This window comes from Ictidomys tridecemlineatus, chromosome 1 (assembly GCF_052094955.1).
Source record: "Ictidomys tridecemlineatus isolate mIctTri1 chromosome 1, mIctTri1.hap1, whole genome shotgun sequence".
Classification (NCBI taxonomy): domain Eukaryota; kingdom Metazoa; phylum Chordata; class Mammalia; order Rodentia; family Sciuridae; genus Ictidomys; species Ictidomys tridecemlineatus.
This window is the reverse complement of record NC_135477.1, coordinates 83,996,469-84,013,487: the sequence shown is the minus strand read 5'-3', so window position 1 is coordinate 84,013,487 and position 17,019 is coordinate 83,996,469. Positions and strand designations below refer to the sequence as shown.

At 36.8% G+C, this 17,019-nt stretch overlaps 1 protein-coding gene across 1 annotated transcript in view; it reads right to left on the bottom strand.

Moving 5' to 3' along the window:
* Positions 1 to 9,223: 9,223 nt before the first annotated feature.
* The window catches only part of Ankrd31 (ankyrin repeat domain 31), a 163,656-nt gene continuing 155,860 nt past the window's right edge, over positions 9,224 to 17,019 (bottom strand). The window contains exon 25 of the mRNA XM_040273425.2: positions 9,224 to 10,888. Within this exon, the coding sequence (XP_040129359.2) occupies positions 10,743 to 10,888 (146 nt within the window). The 3' untranslated portion in view covers positions 9,224 to 10,742. The remainder of the gene's footprint in view (positions 10,889 to 17,019) is intronic.

The following is a 17,019-nucleotide window of genomic DNA, read 5'->3' as shown; positions in this document are numbered from 1 at the left end:
AGCAGTATCACTCCAGATCTGTTCCATGACCTTCTTTCCTGAATTTCTCCTGTCTCCAAATTTCTCTCCTTTTTATTTTTTTTAATAGTTGGGCACAACATCTTTATTTTACTATTTTATTTTTATGTGGTACTGAGGATTGAACTTGGAGTCCCACAAATGCCAGGCGAGTGCTCTACCACTGAGCTACGGCCCCAACCCCCAAATTTCTCCCTTCTTTAAGGATACCAGTCATTGGACTTAGGGCCCATCCTAAACATGACCTCATCTTAACTTGGTCATATCTGCAGTAAAATCAAATTAGCAGGCTCCAGGTAGATGTGGATTTTGGGGGAACACTAATATGTATCAACCCTAAAAGTCATTGTTAATGAAAATACATTGCCTGAACTGAGGATGCAAAGAGGTATAAATCACAACCCCTGCCTTCAAGGAAACTCCAGTTGCAGAGGTAGGCCTTGTTCAGAACATAAATAACTCAGAAGATGCTTAGAGCCAATGGACTGAGGCCAAATGACAATCTATGGGCCAAAAGGCAGCAGTGCTTGAGGAATTCAGCCAACAGAACAGTCACTGGGGATGCCACTAGGGGACTTCTCTAAGGTGGGGGTGAGCAAAGTACAGGGGGAAGAGGGAGAAAGTAAGAAAAGTAAGGGGGAAGGGGGAGAAAGTAAGAAAAGTAAGGGAGAAGAGGGAGAAAGTAAGAAAAGCAAAGATAAGCAAGAAGGGCTATTAAAAGCACCACTCTAAGGGGGAATGTGCGTCTGGCAGAATCTTACCTCTGAAGTTTCATGCCGAAATGAGAGGCCAAAGGAATGTAAATATCTACCATACCAAGCAGGAGAGCATGATGAATTACTTTTATGTGATAATATTATGCTATAAAGTAATCAGCATGCTTTAAAGTTCCCTCAGGACTGAGAGTGTAGCTTAGTGATAGAGCACTTGCACAGCATGTGTGTGGCCCTGGGCTGGATCCCCAAAACCACAAAAAGTAGAAAATAAAGTGCTCTCTCCTTTTGGTGACTTTAATATTATCAGAGAAAGGAACATCATATCTTATAATCATGGATCCAAAAGCTCAAAGGGATCATGTAACTTGTCCAGATCAGAGAACAAATCAGTTGTACAGCTAGTTTGAAACACACTGCTCTGGATATTCCTTGTTCAGGAATTTCCCCTACCATGATGTTATCTTCTGGGTGGGCCTTCCAGTTCTGACTGTAAAATGTTTTTAATGCAGAGAAAGCATTCGAAGAAAAGGGATTGCTACAAGAAATGGAAAGCCTCCCTAAAAGTGATAGAGGAGTCCCAAACTGGAGATGACCTGAACTGGTTTCACCAAACCTTCTGAGAATTTTTCAGTATATTTCAGTATATTGAAGACTCTTCTTTTATCCTTAAGAGATTTCATAGGATCCAGTGGCCTTCCGCAGAACTTTTAAGAAATAGGGGTGATTACCTTTAAGAAATAAAAGACATTGGTAAGAAGTAGGGGAAGACAAAAGAAAGGAAATTACATCACAGGATGGTAAGCCAGCAGAAATTGGTACTCAGAGTTCAGTGCCTGATCTCACCAGAATGGAGTCACTCTCCAGATGACCAGTCTTGGCATATCTTGAAGACTTTCTGATAAGAATCTGCTATAACTGGAGGCAAGTAGAAAGTCTAGCCTTGGGGCTGAGTATCTCATTGTTTTCCTGGATTTTCTTTTTCTTAGCAAGCAGGTAACTTGCTGGATCCTTTGTTGGCTGGAGAGATGCTTATATTTAAGGTTGAAATGTGTTTTAGTATGAGTCACTGAGTTCTTGCTTGTGCAAAGCACTACACTGGTTGCTATGGGAGAATACAAAAATATAAGACAGACCCTGACCTTAAGAAAATCCCATCTAATTTAGGAGACATGAGCCATATAGAATAAAATTATATAAGTATGGTTGCAATGGAATTTGTAAGCAGTTTTTTTCTTTCTTTCTTTTTTTTTTTTTGTAATCACCCAGTTCTCCGTTCAGATGCAGCTTCTCAGAACTAGACCTCCCTGGCTACCCTATTAAAAATAACCCCGTACCCATCACTTTTTGGGCTTATTTTGCCATAGGGTTTTGTTTGTTTGTTTATTTGTTTGTTTGCTGTGCTGGGGATCAAAAGGCCTCACATTTCTTAGGCAAGTGCTCTACCACTACACTATATCTCAAGCCCATGTTGTACAGTCTTGATGACACAGTAGATCAAAGTAAGCTTGGCCTGAAGAGGCCTCTGTGAATTGAGTCCTTAGGTAAAAAAAGAGCTGCAACCTAAGTAAGTATGTAAACAAACTGGGAATTTGCCTTTGTAATGGAAAGCTGAGTGTCAGCCAATCCACAGCAGCTGAGTTTCAGTCAATCATAGGCAGCCAGCTGTTGAACCTTGTTCAAATAAAGCCAATGCCAAGTTTGTGACCAATCCAGCTGTACCTCACTTTTATTTTCTGTATGTCACTTCTATTTCTTTAGTTGTAAATATCACCAGCACATGTGGTAGGCTGGGGTGTACTGAATCATTTTTGGTCTGGACTAGTAAAAGCCTATTAAGATCTGTAAAACTATATTTGTTATTCATAAGTGTCATTCAGTACTTGCACAATCTGAAATTAAATTTCTTGTTTTCTCCTAGACATTATATTCTCAACATGAGGATATAATGAAAGTTCAACATGAACTTTGTCTTGTTCTCTGCTGTAGTCCTAGCACCTAAAATAATATAGGGCACACATTTTGCTCATTATTTATAATAAATAAATTAATCTTAATCAACTGAAAATGAATTGACTTGTATTATTGATTTCATAGAACTAGAAAACAGAATAGTGGTCACTGGTGAATAGGAAGGGTTGGAGAAGAAGAAATAGAGAGGGATTGGGAAATAGTGAAAAACAGATAAGAGAAGTAAGTTCTAGTATGTACAGCACAGGAGAGTGACTATAATTTGCAATGATTTAGTGTATATTTCATAAAGAACTAGAATAAAGGAGTGTGAAGGTTCCCAACAAAATTATAAAGCCTTAAGGAGATGGAAACACTAATTTTTCTGATTTGATGATTAAACAGCATCTTCCTATTCTCCATAAATATGTACAATTTTTAAAATTTTATAAAGGAAAATAAATAACTTGATTAATGTAATGTTTCTCACATTTGCCTGATAGACTCACCTAAGAATCTGTCAAAAAATTTTGCAAGAAGATCTGATTCAGTAAACGTGGAGTGGGGCTCAGGAATCTATTTTTAAGAAGCATAGATAATTCTTTTAATGAGACAGTTTGGGAAACAGAAGTAACTCAGTGATAAAAGCAGACCACAGAAGTCAGTGGCTACTCACTGGAGTCATCTGGCACCCAGACCCGTGAAATTAGAATCTCTGGGGGTGGTCCTCAGCTTGGGGCAGAGTTTTAAAGCTCATCAGGTGATTCTAGCACAGAGGCAAGGATGAAACCCCCTCAAGATCTGCAGGAATATTTTATAAGAACTCTGAACATATTGCCATGTTTTGCTCTAGTGGCTTTCAGCTTCTTGTGTCCTATGGTTGAATCCCTGAGCTCCACTCTGGAAGGACACATACAGTGACTTATACTATAACCCAATTTGGAGACAACTCTAATACTTCTATTGTGTAAAAAAGGTCATTTAAAAACAATAACTAAATGTAATCTCCTGCTTTTTATGGCCATAGAATATTCACCTAGAAGAATATTTTGATGGTGAGAAAGCCAAGCCCCTCTGGGCACATACTAGAGGGGCAAGATCAAGACAGAGAGAGTTAAAACAATAAGCTTATAATAGAATGGGAGGAAATGGGAAATTCTGGATTTCTCTTCTAGGCCTGGAGAAAGGTGAATCATAGTCTAGGAAAGCCAAAAGTGGAACTGAAGAGTCTGCAGCAATGATTTTCAACCTGGCTACATATTATAATCATCTAGGGAGTTTAAGAAACTAATAATGCCCAGACTCATTCTTGAAGATTCTGCTGTGTGTGTTTTTCAATGCAGCAGGGTTATTAATCAGAGGTTGAGAAAGGGGAATTTGGGCACATAATCCCAAACAATTCTCTTAGCAGCTATCATTTATTGAGCAATCACTCTATACCAGCCATATGGATGCCTGATTGTACAGATTATCTTATTTAATTCTCACAAAAATCTTAGGAAAGTCCACCAGTAGACCCAGGGAGGATTACGAAGATTATGAGGTTCCATAGCTAGTGAGTGGTGGAGCCCAGATGTCAGCCTAGAGCAGTACTTACAGGCCTATCCAATCCTGCTTGCTGAACCCCAGGTAAGAACATCAAGGAGAAACTTCCTGTGGTAGAAGTTGTGTTTAGTGGTTTCATTTGCTGTGCTGTGTTATAACTCTTTCCCCTTTACCAGCTAGCCAGCTGTCAGTAAAGCCTGCTCCACACAGCTGGGGTGGGGGAGAGTTGTGGGAAAACAACCAGGTTGGGGTAGATGAGCATGGGGCAGAGGGGTGTGGGAGGTGGTTTCAGCACTAGAGATTGAGAGCAATGCTCAGGATCCACGCTGGTCAGCAGACTGATGGAAAGTTCCATAGAAAAGCAGATACAGTGGGGAATGTGAGTACCTCCTTGGAAAATGTACCACATTGGCTGCTAGATTTCGCTCTCTATATAGGCTAGAGGCTCAAACCATCTTTCTTGGATTCTAAAGGGAAAGAAGTTCCACAATTCTAGATTTTAGGGGCTCCTTGGGCTTCATTGTTACACAGCAAGTTATTTGTGGCACAGAGCTGGGCTCTTCCAAATTTGACTGTTTACTCTTTTATTTATCCATTATTTTTTTTTTGGGGGGCGACAAGGACCAATTCTTGAACCTCTTCATTTTCATCATCTATTCTTTTGGGACCATTTATACATACACACACACACACATACACACACACACACACACACACACACACAGAGTTTGGGTTCATTCTGTTGAATCATTTCATGAAGAATACTGTGTAGGCAATAATAAAGAACAACAAAAGCTATGTGGAGGGGAATTAGGTGAATGGTGATGCTTACTCTCCAGCTAGGCAACTCACCTTACCACTTCCTTGTCTCTAGCTTTAAAGGACAAGACCTGACTTCATATTTCAGTCCAAATTGTCACGTTATGGGACTCTAAGGTGTTTTGTGAACAGCTAAAAACAAACATTACTTTTACCATCTAAAAGCATACTACTGACATTACAACTTCATGTGTTTGCTTCTACTGCCTTAAAGCCATTGGCAAAGTAGCCTACTTCAAAGAATATGAACTTACAAATATGTCCAAGGCATTTAAAATCCTGTGTGAATTCTGAACTTGGGGATTAAATTAATGCTGAAGAAAGTTGACTTGACATGGCCTCAAATTTTGTTCCTCTTATTTAGGTGAAAGAATTTAGGGACATCAAAACATTATGCTGAAATTTCAACAGAAACAAACCACATTTCATGGCTTTTACATGTTTAAGAAAGATACATGTGGGCTGGGGATGTAGCTCAGTGTTACAGCTCTTACCTAGCATGCACAGACCTTGGATTCAATTCCCAATACTACAAAAAAAAAAAAAAAGGATGTTTCCTTCTGTAAAATATTTCAACAAACATGAGATGAGGAAACAACAGGAGGTGGAAGTTATGTAGTTATATGCCGTTAGCCCTCAGTGAAAGGAAAGTGACCACAACACTTGGAGTGACCAAGAGATCTTTATTGCAGCAGTGAGAGAGAGAGAGAGAGAGAGAGAGAGAGAGAGAGAGAGAGAGAGAGAGAGAAGAGGAGGAGGAGGAGAGGGGGAGGAGGGGAGGGGAGAGTAATAAAAAGAGAGCACAAGAGAGAGGGCCCTGCAGGAGGGAGTTTTTATAGCCAAAATCTAATGGGGTCTTGGGGTCTGCAAGCTGCCTTATTGGCATACAGTGATTGGATCATACAGTAGTTGCTAAGAGTGTCTTCTTCTGCCTTCAGGCAGATGGGGCAGGGGTCAGATGTGGGTTTCTGTTGCACCAGACGGGTGGGGGTCAAGTGTTCAGCCTTGAGTGGGGTTGGGTGTTCAGCCTTGAGCGGGGTTGAGTATTCAGACTTGATGCAAACAGGTGATAAAAGACCAGACAGAGGGGGGTTTGAGTGCTCAGGTTATCCTGCAGCTAACATTTGTTCAGCCTGCCTGACACTCAGCAGCACAGAAAATCCAAAGTCTCTTAAAATCCAAGTGCTATTGCACATTCATTCATTTAAAGCAAAAGGATAGTTCCCAAGAAAATTGAGGCACAACTCCTTAGACTAAGAGAACCTTGAGAGCAGATATGAATGTGTTCCTATTAGAACTCATCAGTTGACCTCTACATTCCATTTCTTACAGTATCTCCGTGTGCCCTGCATGTCATTCCTCACAGTGAGCAAACTGATTCCATTAGAATGTGTAGGTGGAAGGAACCAATAGGGTTACTGTCATTCAGAATGATGCTGACACTGTTCTAATCACTTAACATATACTGAGGAAGATAACGTCTGGCTAAGTGAGAAAAAAATGCTTGGCACCAAACAACATGAGCTCTTAAGCCAGATTACCAGGTTTGATTCCTAGTTCTATCATTTCATAGCTGTGTGACTTTAGGCCAAATAACTTCATCTTGTACCTCAGTTTCCTAAAAAAAAAATGATGATAAAATTTCATAGGGTATGGTAAGAATTAAATGAGTTAATGGGGGGCGGGGGATGTGGCTCAAGTGGTAGCGCGCTTGCCTTCCATGTGTGGGGCGCTGGGTTCGATCCTCAGCACCACATACAAATAAAATAAAGATGTTGTATCCACCGAAAACTGAAAAATAAATATTAAAATATTCATTCTCTCTCTCTCTTTAAAAAAAAATGAGTTAATGGAACAAAGTGCTTACAACAAAGACTTGAAACTATTTGATTTTATCCTAATCCCTTACACACACACACACACACACACACACACACACACAAACACACACACACACAAACACACACACACACACATATCCCTTGCTTGTATTCTAACTGGTGGAGTCTGGAATTTGTACAGCTAACTGCTCTCCCACACCTGGGCATGTACTTCTCTCAAACAATGAAGGCAAAGTCACTTCTCTGGCTAGTGATAGAGGAATGGCAGATGTTTCAATTTTAGTCAATGAGACACAAGTTTCCTGTGGGATGGGAGTGTTTACGGAAGTTTTCTTTGCAAAAGAAGTGCATTAGAAGAAAATGTCTCTTTTCTTCTAATGATACCGCTTATACACTTACCTGTAAAAGCAGAGCCATCTTGGCACTGTGAAGGGAGCTGGAAGAAAAAAGGGAACAATAATGATTTTGTTCAGTTGAAGAATTAACCAGCCCTGAAGTTCCTACTTCTGAACTTTTTGAGTGAAGTAAATTTTCCTTACTGCTTAAAGCATCTTGAGTAGGCTTTTCTGTCACTGTATCTGAAAGTACCCTAACAGAGCATCTATTAAGTTGAAGATATCTTAAGGAAATACAAAGTGTAAAACTCTGAACCTGATCTCAACAAATTTTTCATACACTTGTGGGAGATAAACCATAAAAAGAAAACTATTATAGTAGGCAGTGAATGTTAAGTGCTTGGATTAAGGTAGTCTAACTAAGCAATACAGTTCATACATCAGGAGTGGCCTCAAAGAATGAGGAAAACATGAGCAGGGGAAGAGGGAACATTCTAAGGTAGGGAAAATAATATATACAAGGGGTGAGTTAGAGATTGTATTAATTTACTAAGTCTTCCATAACAAAAATACCACACATTTGATTGCTTAAAACATAAGTTTATTTCTCACAGTTCTGGAGGCATGAAATCGAAGATCAAACTGTTGGAATCGCTGGTTCCATTTTGAGGCATCTCTTTGATTCGTACATGGCTACCTTTTTGCTATGTCCTCTCATCCTTTGTGTCCTTATGTATTCACAATTCCTCTTCTTATAAGGGTATCAGATTGGATCAGGGTCCACCTTAAATGGTCTTATCTTAATCATCTCTTAAACACTCTGTTTCCAAAATAAGTCTGAGGTATGGATATTAAGGATTCAACATGAATTTTGGGGTGGGAGGACATGATTTAACTCACTAGGGATGAAAAAGAAGTCTAACAGAGATCACTGGAGGATGAAGTTGGAAGTTTATGTTAGGACCAGACGTAGGTAACCTTGAATGTTGGGCCTAGAATTTACTCTTGCAGCAGCAGGGAAGCAACATAGATTTTTAAAAATAATTTGACAGCAGTGTGCCACAGGTGTTTTATACGAGAAAGAGCTGGATAAGAGAAATGGATTAGGATTGCTGTTGCTATAGTCTATATAGATACTGATAAGGACAAAAATGAACTCAGGAGGAGAATTAAATGAAAGAGCAAAAAGGGCAAAGATGTATGCTTGCAAATTTCCATCAATCAAGTCAGTGTAAGTTTGTGCTATAATGATTTGTCCTTTACAAAGAATTACTATTTTGTCATAATAGGGTTGTGAAGCTAGGGCATTGGGATATCCATTTTGAAACACTTAGGACTAATAATATGAAAGGGAACAGACTGCCTTGATGGGTATACCCTGAGATGTTCTAGAAATCAGTTTTATAGAAATGTGAAAATATCAAGTAGAATGCTGAATTATTAGATATTCTTCAAGGTCCCATCTATGGCTTAGTGTAAAAGTTAGAGTCCAGGAGAAGCAAAGCATCTAGCAAATACTCCCAATTGCCTAGTGTTTTCACAGAGAAGATCTAGAATAAGGTGTCTCTCTCCAACTGTGGTTGGAGTAGACCCTTTTGTTGTCTAGTTTAATACTCAGCTTACTTCAAGAGCAAGAGAGTGGTATATAGAATATAATAAATGGGCTTGAGAAATTAAGAATTTGATCACTAAAATGGAAACTTAGGATTCCAAGACCTCTTGAATTATAAACTTAGAATGTATGACTTCTGTAAATTATAATTCCCCCACCCCACACAGTTATCAAATACACATTTTCATAGCCATACATATAAAAAGTATATATACACTATAAATATTTATATTGCTAAATATGTTATACATAAACAGAAAGGTTTATGATTTTTATTTCTTTAATAACAGCAGAGTTTGCATTAAACATTATCCAACAATTTGTATATTTCATATAAATGTATTTATATATAGCCCATATTTAAAATATTTTGTTAAAAATAAGGCCAAATATACCACCTAATCTGGATTATGTAAGTATCCAAAAAATATGGTATTCTAAAGAAGTTATAATAAAATAATAAATTTCTGTCAGTTCTTAAACATTACAATATGTAGGGTTATTCTGTGTCAAACATTTTTATTAGACTCTTGAAGAAAAATAGAATGATTCAATATCTTTGTACTTTTTTTTTAAAGAGAGAGGAGAGAGAGAGAGAGAGAGAGAATTTTTTTTTAATATTTATTTTTTAGTTTTCGGCAGACACAACATCTTTGTTTGTATGTAGTGCTGAGGATGGAACCTGGGCCACACACATGCCAGGCGAGCGCGCTACCGCTTGAGCCACATTCCCAGCCCCTCTTTGTACTTTTATTAACAGAAAAACCTTTCCAGATGATTTCAGATATTGAGTTTTTTATCGGAATAGAATGAATATATACATGGTACCAATTTCAAAGGCTGTCAAAAGGTACATGTAGTTAAAAGGAAGTATTCCTTTCTTCTCAATTCCCCAACCTTGTAATTTCTTTTTACAAGAAATTATTATTATTATTATTTTTTTTTGGTGGTGCTGGGGATTGAACCCAGGGCCTTGTGCATGCAAAGCAAGCACTCTACTAACTGAGCTATATCCCCAACCCCATCAACCCTATAATTTCTTTCCTTGGAATGAACCGTTAATGAGTTTCTTATAAATTCTAAAAGTATTTCTGAAGATTCTATACAACACTCTATCTTATCCCCCAAAAGAAATCTAGAAATTTTTATTTCAATTTTGACTTCTTGATCTAGTGACAGAGAAGAGATAGATAAGGCCACCAAGTCAAAAGGTTTATTTGGGATCTTGGGATAATGAAGGATAAGTAAAGACTTATTTGGTCATCAAAGATTAAGAGTTTTGAGAAAACTGATAAAGCTCTTGAGTATATCTTTTTTTTCTTTTTAACCTTCATGGCAATGTAGCAAAAGACAAAGGTGAAGTATATCCTATATAGATAACTGGCCCCCAAATTTTGACTCATTCTTTGTTCTAAGACAGCACAGTTAACAATTTTAGACCTACACTTTTATGAAATGTAAACTTCATTTACAATTTTACATTTTGATTTTGAGATAAATTCAAATTAAATGGGGAAGATATTGGAATTTGATGTTCTTGTTTTTAGTGAGTCACTTTACCTGGGTCTTTTTGGAGCCATTATCTATGAATCACAGTTACATGCATTCTCACTTTCCTTAAAGACCATCTGTTGTTTATGCAAAGGTAGAAGTACCTATAGGAAGGTTAGTTTTCAGTTTGTTAGTAAAAGGGAAGCCAGATAGCCAATACAGAAATGCCAAAATGGCCCAAAAAAGTATTAAACTTACCATAACAGATGAAAAGTTATAGATTTATTATAACAGTAAATATACATCTTAAGTAGCAACTAGTAAAGTGCAACTAGTAGGACTACCACACAAGATAAAAGAAAAAGGTTTGTTGATAATATGAACAAATACCTAAAAAATTGTTGAAAACAACAAAGCTTTAGAATGTTAGTTCCTCACATTCCACATAGAATTTCCAATGCTGATCCATTATATGGCATGGGAGAAATTCTTGATCGTTGATTAAAAGTATTTCATTGATTTGTAGATGATGTGGGATGTTTTGTACTGACTCTCTGGAAGTGCCTGTTTAAACATGCATCAAGAAATTGAGAAATTAAAAACTGCCTTTCACAATGTAAGGTTTAAATTTATTATAATTTCTAGAATCTAGTAAAATCTATGTGAGAGGACACATAACAGGTTCTTTGTCCAGGGCATTCTTCACTCATTCCATTTTTTGTACCTGAGGCAAAAGTATGAACCAGTACTGGCTGACCTTGGGAGAGAGGCCTGTTTACAGTCCAAAATAAGAGCATTTGGAAAAGAATGAGGGAAGCTTCTTAAGGTAACTGAACAAGCCCCTCTGCCTCAATGCCTCAATTTCCAATAAACTAGAAACAAGACAGTTGTGATGATTACATGAGATTTTGCATGTGTAATGCTTAGCAAATTCCCTGGAATATAGCAAATATTCAATAAATATTAGCTGCTATTATTATCATTATTATTTATTACTGAAAAGAATATTAGGCTGGAAGATAGATGATCTGTCCTACCTCTACCATAAACTTGGTGTGTGATCTCAAGAAAGTTACATGGTTTCTCTGAACTTTCATTTCTGAGAGATGAAGAGGACTGATGATTAAAGAGGGTTCTTTTTGGCTCTGCCAGTTTAAGGGGTCAGTGATCATAAAACTGGTTTCTTTCTGCTCCCCAATTGTTAACCTCCAACAGACAGTTTTAGTTAGACATACCCATATAGTCTCAGAGCTTTGTTCATAATCCTAGGTGATATGTTTTACACTAACTAGATATCTTCAGGTCAGTGACTTTTTTATGCCTAGTACTCATTTATGCTTCTCTGTATGAACATCCTTTTCCCCCACACTTGGTCTATGTGAAGTTGAAGTTCACCAACAACTGGTGAAGTTGTTCTGCACAAGATTTACTTAGCTCTGAGCCAATCAGTAAGTAGGCTTTGATTCAAAAAAGAGAATATAACCCATTCAAAGGAAAGTGTAGATGCAATATGATTGTTATTAGGTCTTTTAGGAAAGAGCCCCATACATATTTTTCTTTGCTAGACTTGAACCTGGTAGAATATAGAGCTGGGATAATGAGGAGAGGCTATTAGGATGGAGCTGAAATGGGAAATGGAGCTAAGAAATGAAAAGCAGAGAAACTGGGTGCTTAGTCATGCTGTTCAAATCCTGGATAAAGCTTGAAGACCTGTTCCTGACTTTTCATGTAATGCATAAATAAAATTCCTTTTTTGGAAGTTTAAGCCAATCTGGATAAGATTTTAAGCTGTCATTTATAATACAAAGGATTTTGACTTTTTAACCCATGGTCTATATATAAACACAATAATTCCTATATTAATAGCTTTGGTTTTTTAGACTTTCTGAGACAAGGTATCCCACAAAAGTTGGGGGTACGGAATATTTTTCTCTGAGGAAAAATCACAGAAATAAGGCTTTCAATAATTAAACATATTTCATCAAAGTTGGCTTGGTTTCATCAATTAAACACTATCATTTACACTAGTCCCTTCTCCCACAAGACACTGTCCCCTACTTCAGATATGATTTGAGAAAGTTAATGCATCTACTATAGTTTATTTATATTTCACAATTTATTCTTAATTTTTCAATATTCAGGAATGTGCAAATACTCCTATAGGACTGCTATTCAGAAGTAGAATTACTAAGTTGAAGGATTTGTACACATCTTATTATTTTTATTTTCTTTTAGTTGTAGATGGACACAATACCTTTATTTTATTTATTTATTTTATGTTGTGCTGAGGATCAAACCCAGTGCCTAACACATGCTAGGCAAGTGCTCTACCACTGAGCCACTACCACAACCCAGATTTATACACATTTTAAATTTAAAAAATTTCTGCAAGAGGAGCCCTCAAATGCATCCTTTTAAACTCTCACCAATAATATATACAAATACAGGTTAGATAACCTGTTTTTTCTTCCATATATTTGCCAACACCGAATATTATCAATGTTTTTAAACTTTCCCACTCTGGTAGTAAAAAAAAAAAAGTCTCTATTATTTTATCATTCATATCTTTCATAGATTTAATGTCCTTTAAAATTTCTAGGACTGGGAAAGTGCCTATTAATTCTGTCTGCATGAATTTTATATGATATTAATCAGAGCATGGTACTAATTAGGTCAGGAATTTAATCACTGTATAGATCAAAATTCTGCTCCAAAACTGTATTCCTTAGTTCACTGGGCACCTTCACTGGAATGTAATGTTTAGTTAAATCTGGTGTTCCATAAGACAGAAAGCTAAAAGTTCATGTCTTGATAACAACACACCCACAGCATTAGTTCTGAAATATCTACATATTTAATATTTAACTCAACCATTGCTTCAGAGAATCACTGCTTACATTTCTTATTCTGTGAAGACTAAAATGAAAAAAAAATGTGTTTGTTTTGAGACAGGGTCTCATTGCCAGGCTAATCTTGGACTCCTGGGCTCAAATAATCCTTCCCCTCAGTCTCCTGAATGTAGCTGGAACTACAGGTGGTATCACCACATCTGGCTTAAAATAAGTTTTAAATAGCTCATTTTTATTACTTTTCAATGCATCAAATATTTTAGTAATGCATATATACATTAATTATTATTTAGCAACAATGAATGACTGCTGGAAACAGATGCAATACTTCTGATTATTGATTTCCATAATGTTATATGAAACTGTTAGGAAAACAAACAAGTTCATAATTTGGTAACAAGTATGTAATTCACATACAGTTTAAATGACATTATATAAAAACTATTCTATTGTTAATAATTCTATTAAAAGCACAAAAGAAACAACTGGGGGTGAGCCAAGATCTATTAACACTCTGGCACTGGGAATTCCTCTACTTGCTGCCAGAGGGGAAGGGCAGGAAAGTCCTCAGCTGACAAGGTACACACTTTTCTCAAGGAACAAAACCCTACCACCTTAGACCTGGGCTCTCTTTGAGTCTTCACAGCCAGCCCAAGAACATTCACATCATCCTGCTGTTAATCCAGTGTTCAGAGAAGGTTCACTGCTTGAATCTCCACTATAAAGTTTCTTGCAACATGTCAAATTACTCAACACAATTTATTATGCTTAAATAGATATTTCCCTTATTAATAGCTGTATAAAAAAAAATTTCTGGCAGAGACTATGAGTTGCCTCCACTCCACCCCACCCCTCACAGCAACAGAATTGGGCAATACGGTAAGTGGAAAAACTTATTTTTCAGCCCTTCTTAAAGCTAAGTGTGGCATTTGACTAAATTCTGGCCAATGAATTGTAAACCAAATGTGTAGATTTCAGGGACAGGTATCTTTTTAAGGGAAAAGACATCTATCAAAGTTCCCCACCCCAGCCGGTTTTTTGCCACCTTGCTTTCAATCTTCCAAATGACTAGAATACAGATGTGATAGATGGAGATTCATTACTACTTTGGGTCATGGATAGACCTGAAAATGTAAATCAGTGCTGAGGAAGATGGAGCAGAAAGACAGTATGACTTTCCAGTGGTGCTCTGTCTACTCGGGATCACTAACATCCAGTCTTCTCCATGAAAGAATAAAACTTTGTGTGTTTAAACTATGGTATTTGAGGTTTTCTGTTGCATGCAGACAAACTTAATCCTATCTATAAAGAACTTCTATACTCTAAGAATTAGATAGAACATTTTTGTAAAGATCTAGACAACTGGGTCTGAGAACTTTAATATTTAGGCATATGAAAAAAATACAAAGCCCATCCAGTATCTAAGTTTTGATATCCCTTTTACTATAATATGCATATTTTAAAATATTTTTTTTTCAGTTGTAGATGGACACAACATCTTTATTTTATTTATTTATTTTTATGGTGTGCTGAGGATGGAACCCAGTGCCTCACACTTGCTAGGCAAGTACTCTACCACTGAGCCACAACCCCAGCCCTATAATATGCATATTTTAAGAAATTCCAATACATGAGATCAAATAAGTAGATGACTGAAAATATGAATACCATGGAAAAATATATGATTTAAGGGAACAGATCAGCAAGGTACAAGTATTGACATTTAAATATAACCATTTTATAGCTATCATAATCCCTGTAGTTTCATTGATATTGCTTTAGGAAATTTTATATACATCATCTCATTTGATCCTCTTGTCTGTTATTGCAGTCACATGTGGAATTAGGAAAAGCTATGGAAAACCAGAGGAAGGGTGGGATTGTATGCACAAAAAACCCCAGCATCTCTTTTCAAAGGGCAGGCCTCCCTCAAATGTCACAGGCCTAAATAAAGGCACTTTTAAAAAGGGTCAAGAACACTGCAAATAAGATGAGTTTCATTTTATTTGGAATAAATCATCACTATGTTGTTCACATAGAGAAGATGTCTAGCCAAATACAGAATGGTATGCAGTAACTCTGGACAAAGCAAAGTGCCCATCTTCCCAAGTAATACATTGAAAATAGAATATACCAACATTGGGATGCTTGAGATGATACAACAAAATTGTCTGGAAAACACTTTCAGATGGACACTTGTAACTTAGTGACTTCTGGGAGTAGAATTTTCTCTAACAAAGCAACGCTGTAATACTAAAACTGTTTCTCCTGCCTCCCCATTTCTCTGACCATTCCCATTACTCATCTTTGTCAAATTAGAATACATGAGAAAGCATTCTATAAAATTGTAAAGTGTTAGTCAATATTGCTTTGTATTGTAAACTAGCTCAGACTCCACAAGTTTAAGGGCTCAGTCTCACAAGATTGTCCTCATTTCTGATACCAGCTGTAAGCATTAGGTCCTGGGTCACCTATACTTCTGTCTGACTTAACTAGAAATTTGAGGGTTTTTCACAACATACCCTTCCCAAGGGGAATTTTCCAGAATGACTCACACAACTCAGGAAAGTACTTCACTTAGTATTACCAGTTTTTTTTTTTAAATAATTACACTCAGGAATAGCCAAATAAAAGAGATGCATAAGGCAAGGAACTTCCATGTTTTCTCTGGGTCTGGAACTCTCCCAGAACCTCAATGTGTTCCCCAATTCAGAAGCTCTCTAAATCCTGTCATTTATTGGTTTTTATGGAGGTTTCATTATGCAGGAATAATTGATTAAATTGCTGGCCACTAGTGATTAACTCATTTTTTAGCCTCCTTCTCCTGTCTCTGGAGGGTATAGGATGGGGTAGAATCTTAAAACTCCTAATCAAGGCTGTCTGGTGTCTTTCTGGTGACCAGCCTCTATTCTAAGGCTATCTAGGGTTCAGCAAAAGCCCTTTTATAAGAAAAAAAGATGCTATCACTCTTTATCACTTGGGAAATTCCAGGGACTTTAGGAGCTTTATGCCCATAACCAAGAATGATTTTTCTATGCTACCACAATTCTGAATCAGAAATATAATTCCAATCAAAAGCAAAATGATTAACAATTATTTCAGTAGATGGTAAAAATATATCTGTGTAGTTACATTGGGATAAAGCTTAATGCCTTTCTTTTTTTTTTTTAAACAGAGGGATCCTAAAGAGTAAAAATGATGATGCAATATTACATGATTTGATGCTTAAAACTAAATTAAGAATTTGATATAGATTTACATTGATAATATCAAAAGTTATCTGTGAAAACTGTACTATAATCAAGAAACAGACTGAAAGTATCGTTACTTATAAATGATTTAAGCTCTCATTATGTGGGGGAAAATCTGAAATCTAATGGGAGGAGTTTTCAGCTGAATTTGGTTTGGAGTACTTGATTTTATATGTAAAGTGTTCAGCTTTTTTGTGCATTTGTTTAAGCAGAAAGAACCTCAGAATGCTTCTAAATGGCCTAATGATGTAAGGAACCTAGCAGAAGGCCAGGAACATCACACGTACTCAATAAATACACTTTTCTTCTCTTGTCTCCCCTATGAATAGATGTATTCTCTACTTTGTGAATTAGGTCAAAGGAGTGTCAATCATGATAACAGAGTAAAAAACATTATGTTTCACATAATGAAAAAGAACAGGAGTTGTAAATATGAGCTGAAATAAACATCCTCTGCACTGTTATCAGGCACTCATCTACCATAGGCTTCAAGTTCTTAACCACATAAAAAGAAGCACCTGTCTATGTTTATGCTCTATTACATTTACTTTTACAGAGATAAGAAGCGCAATAACAACTCTGAAATGAAGAAAAC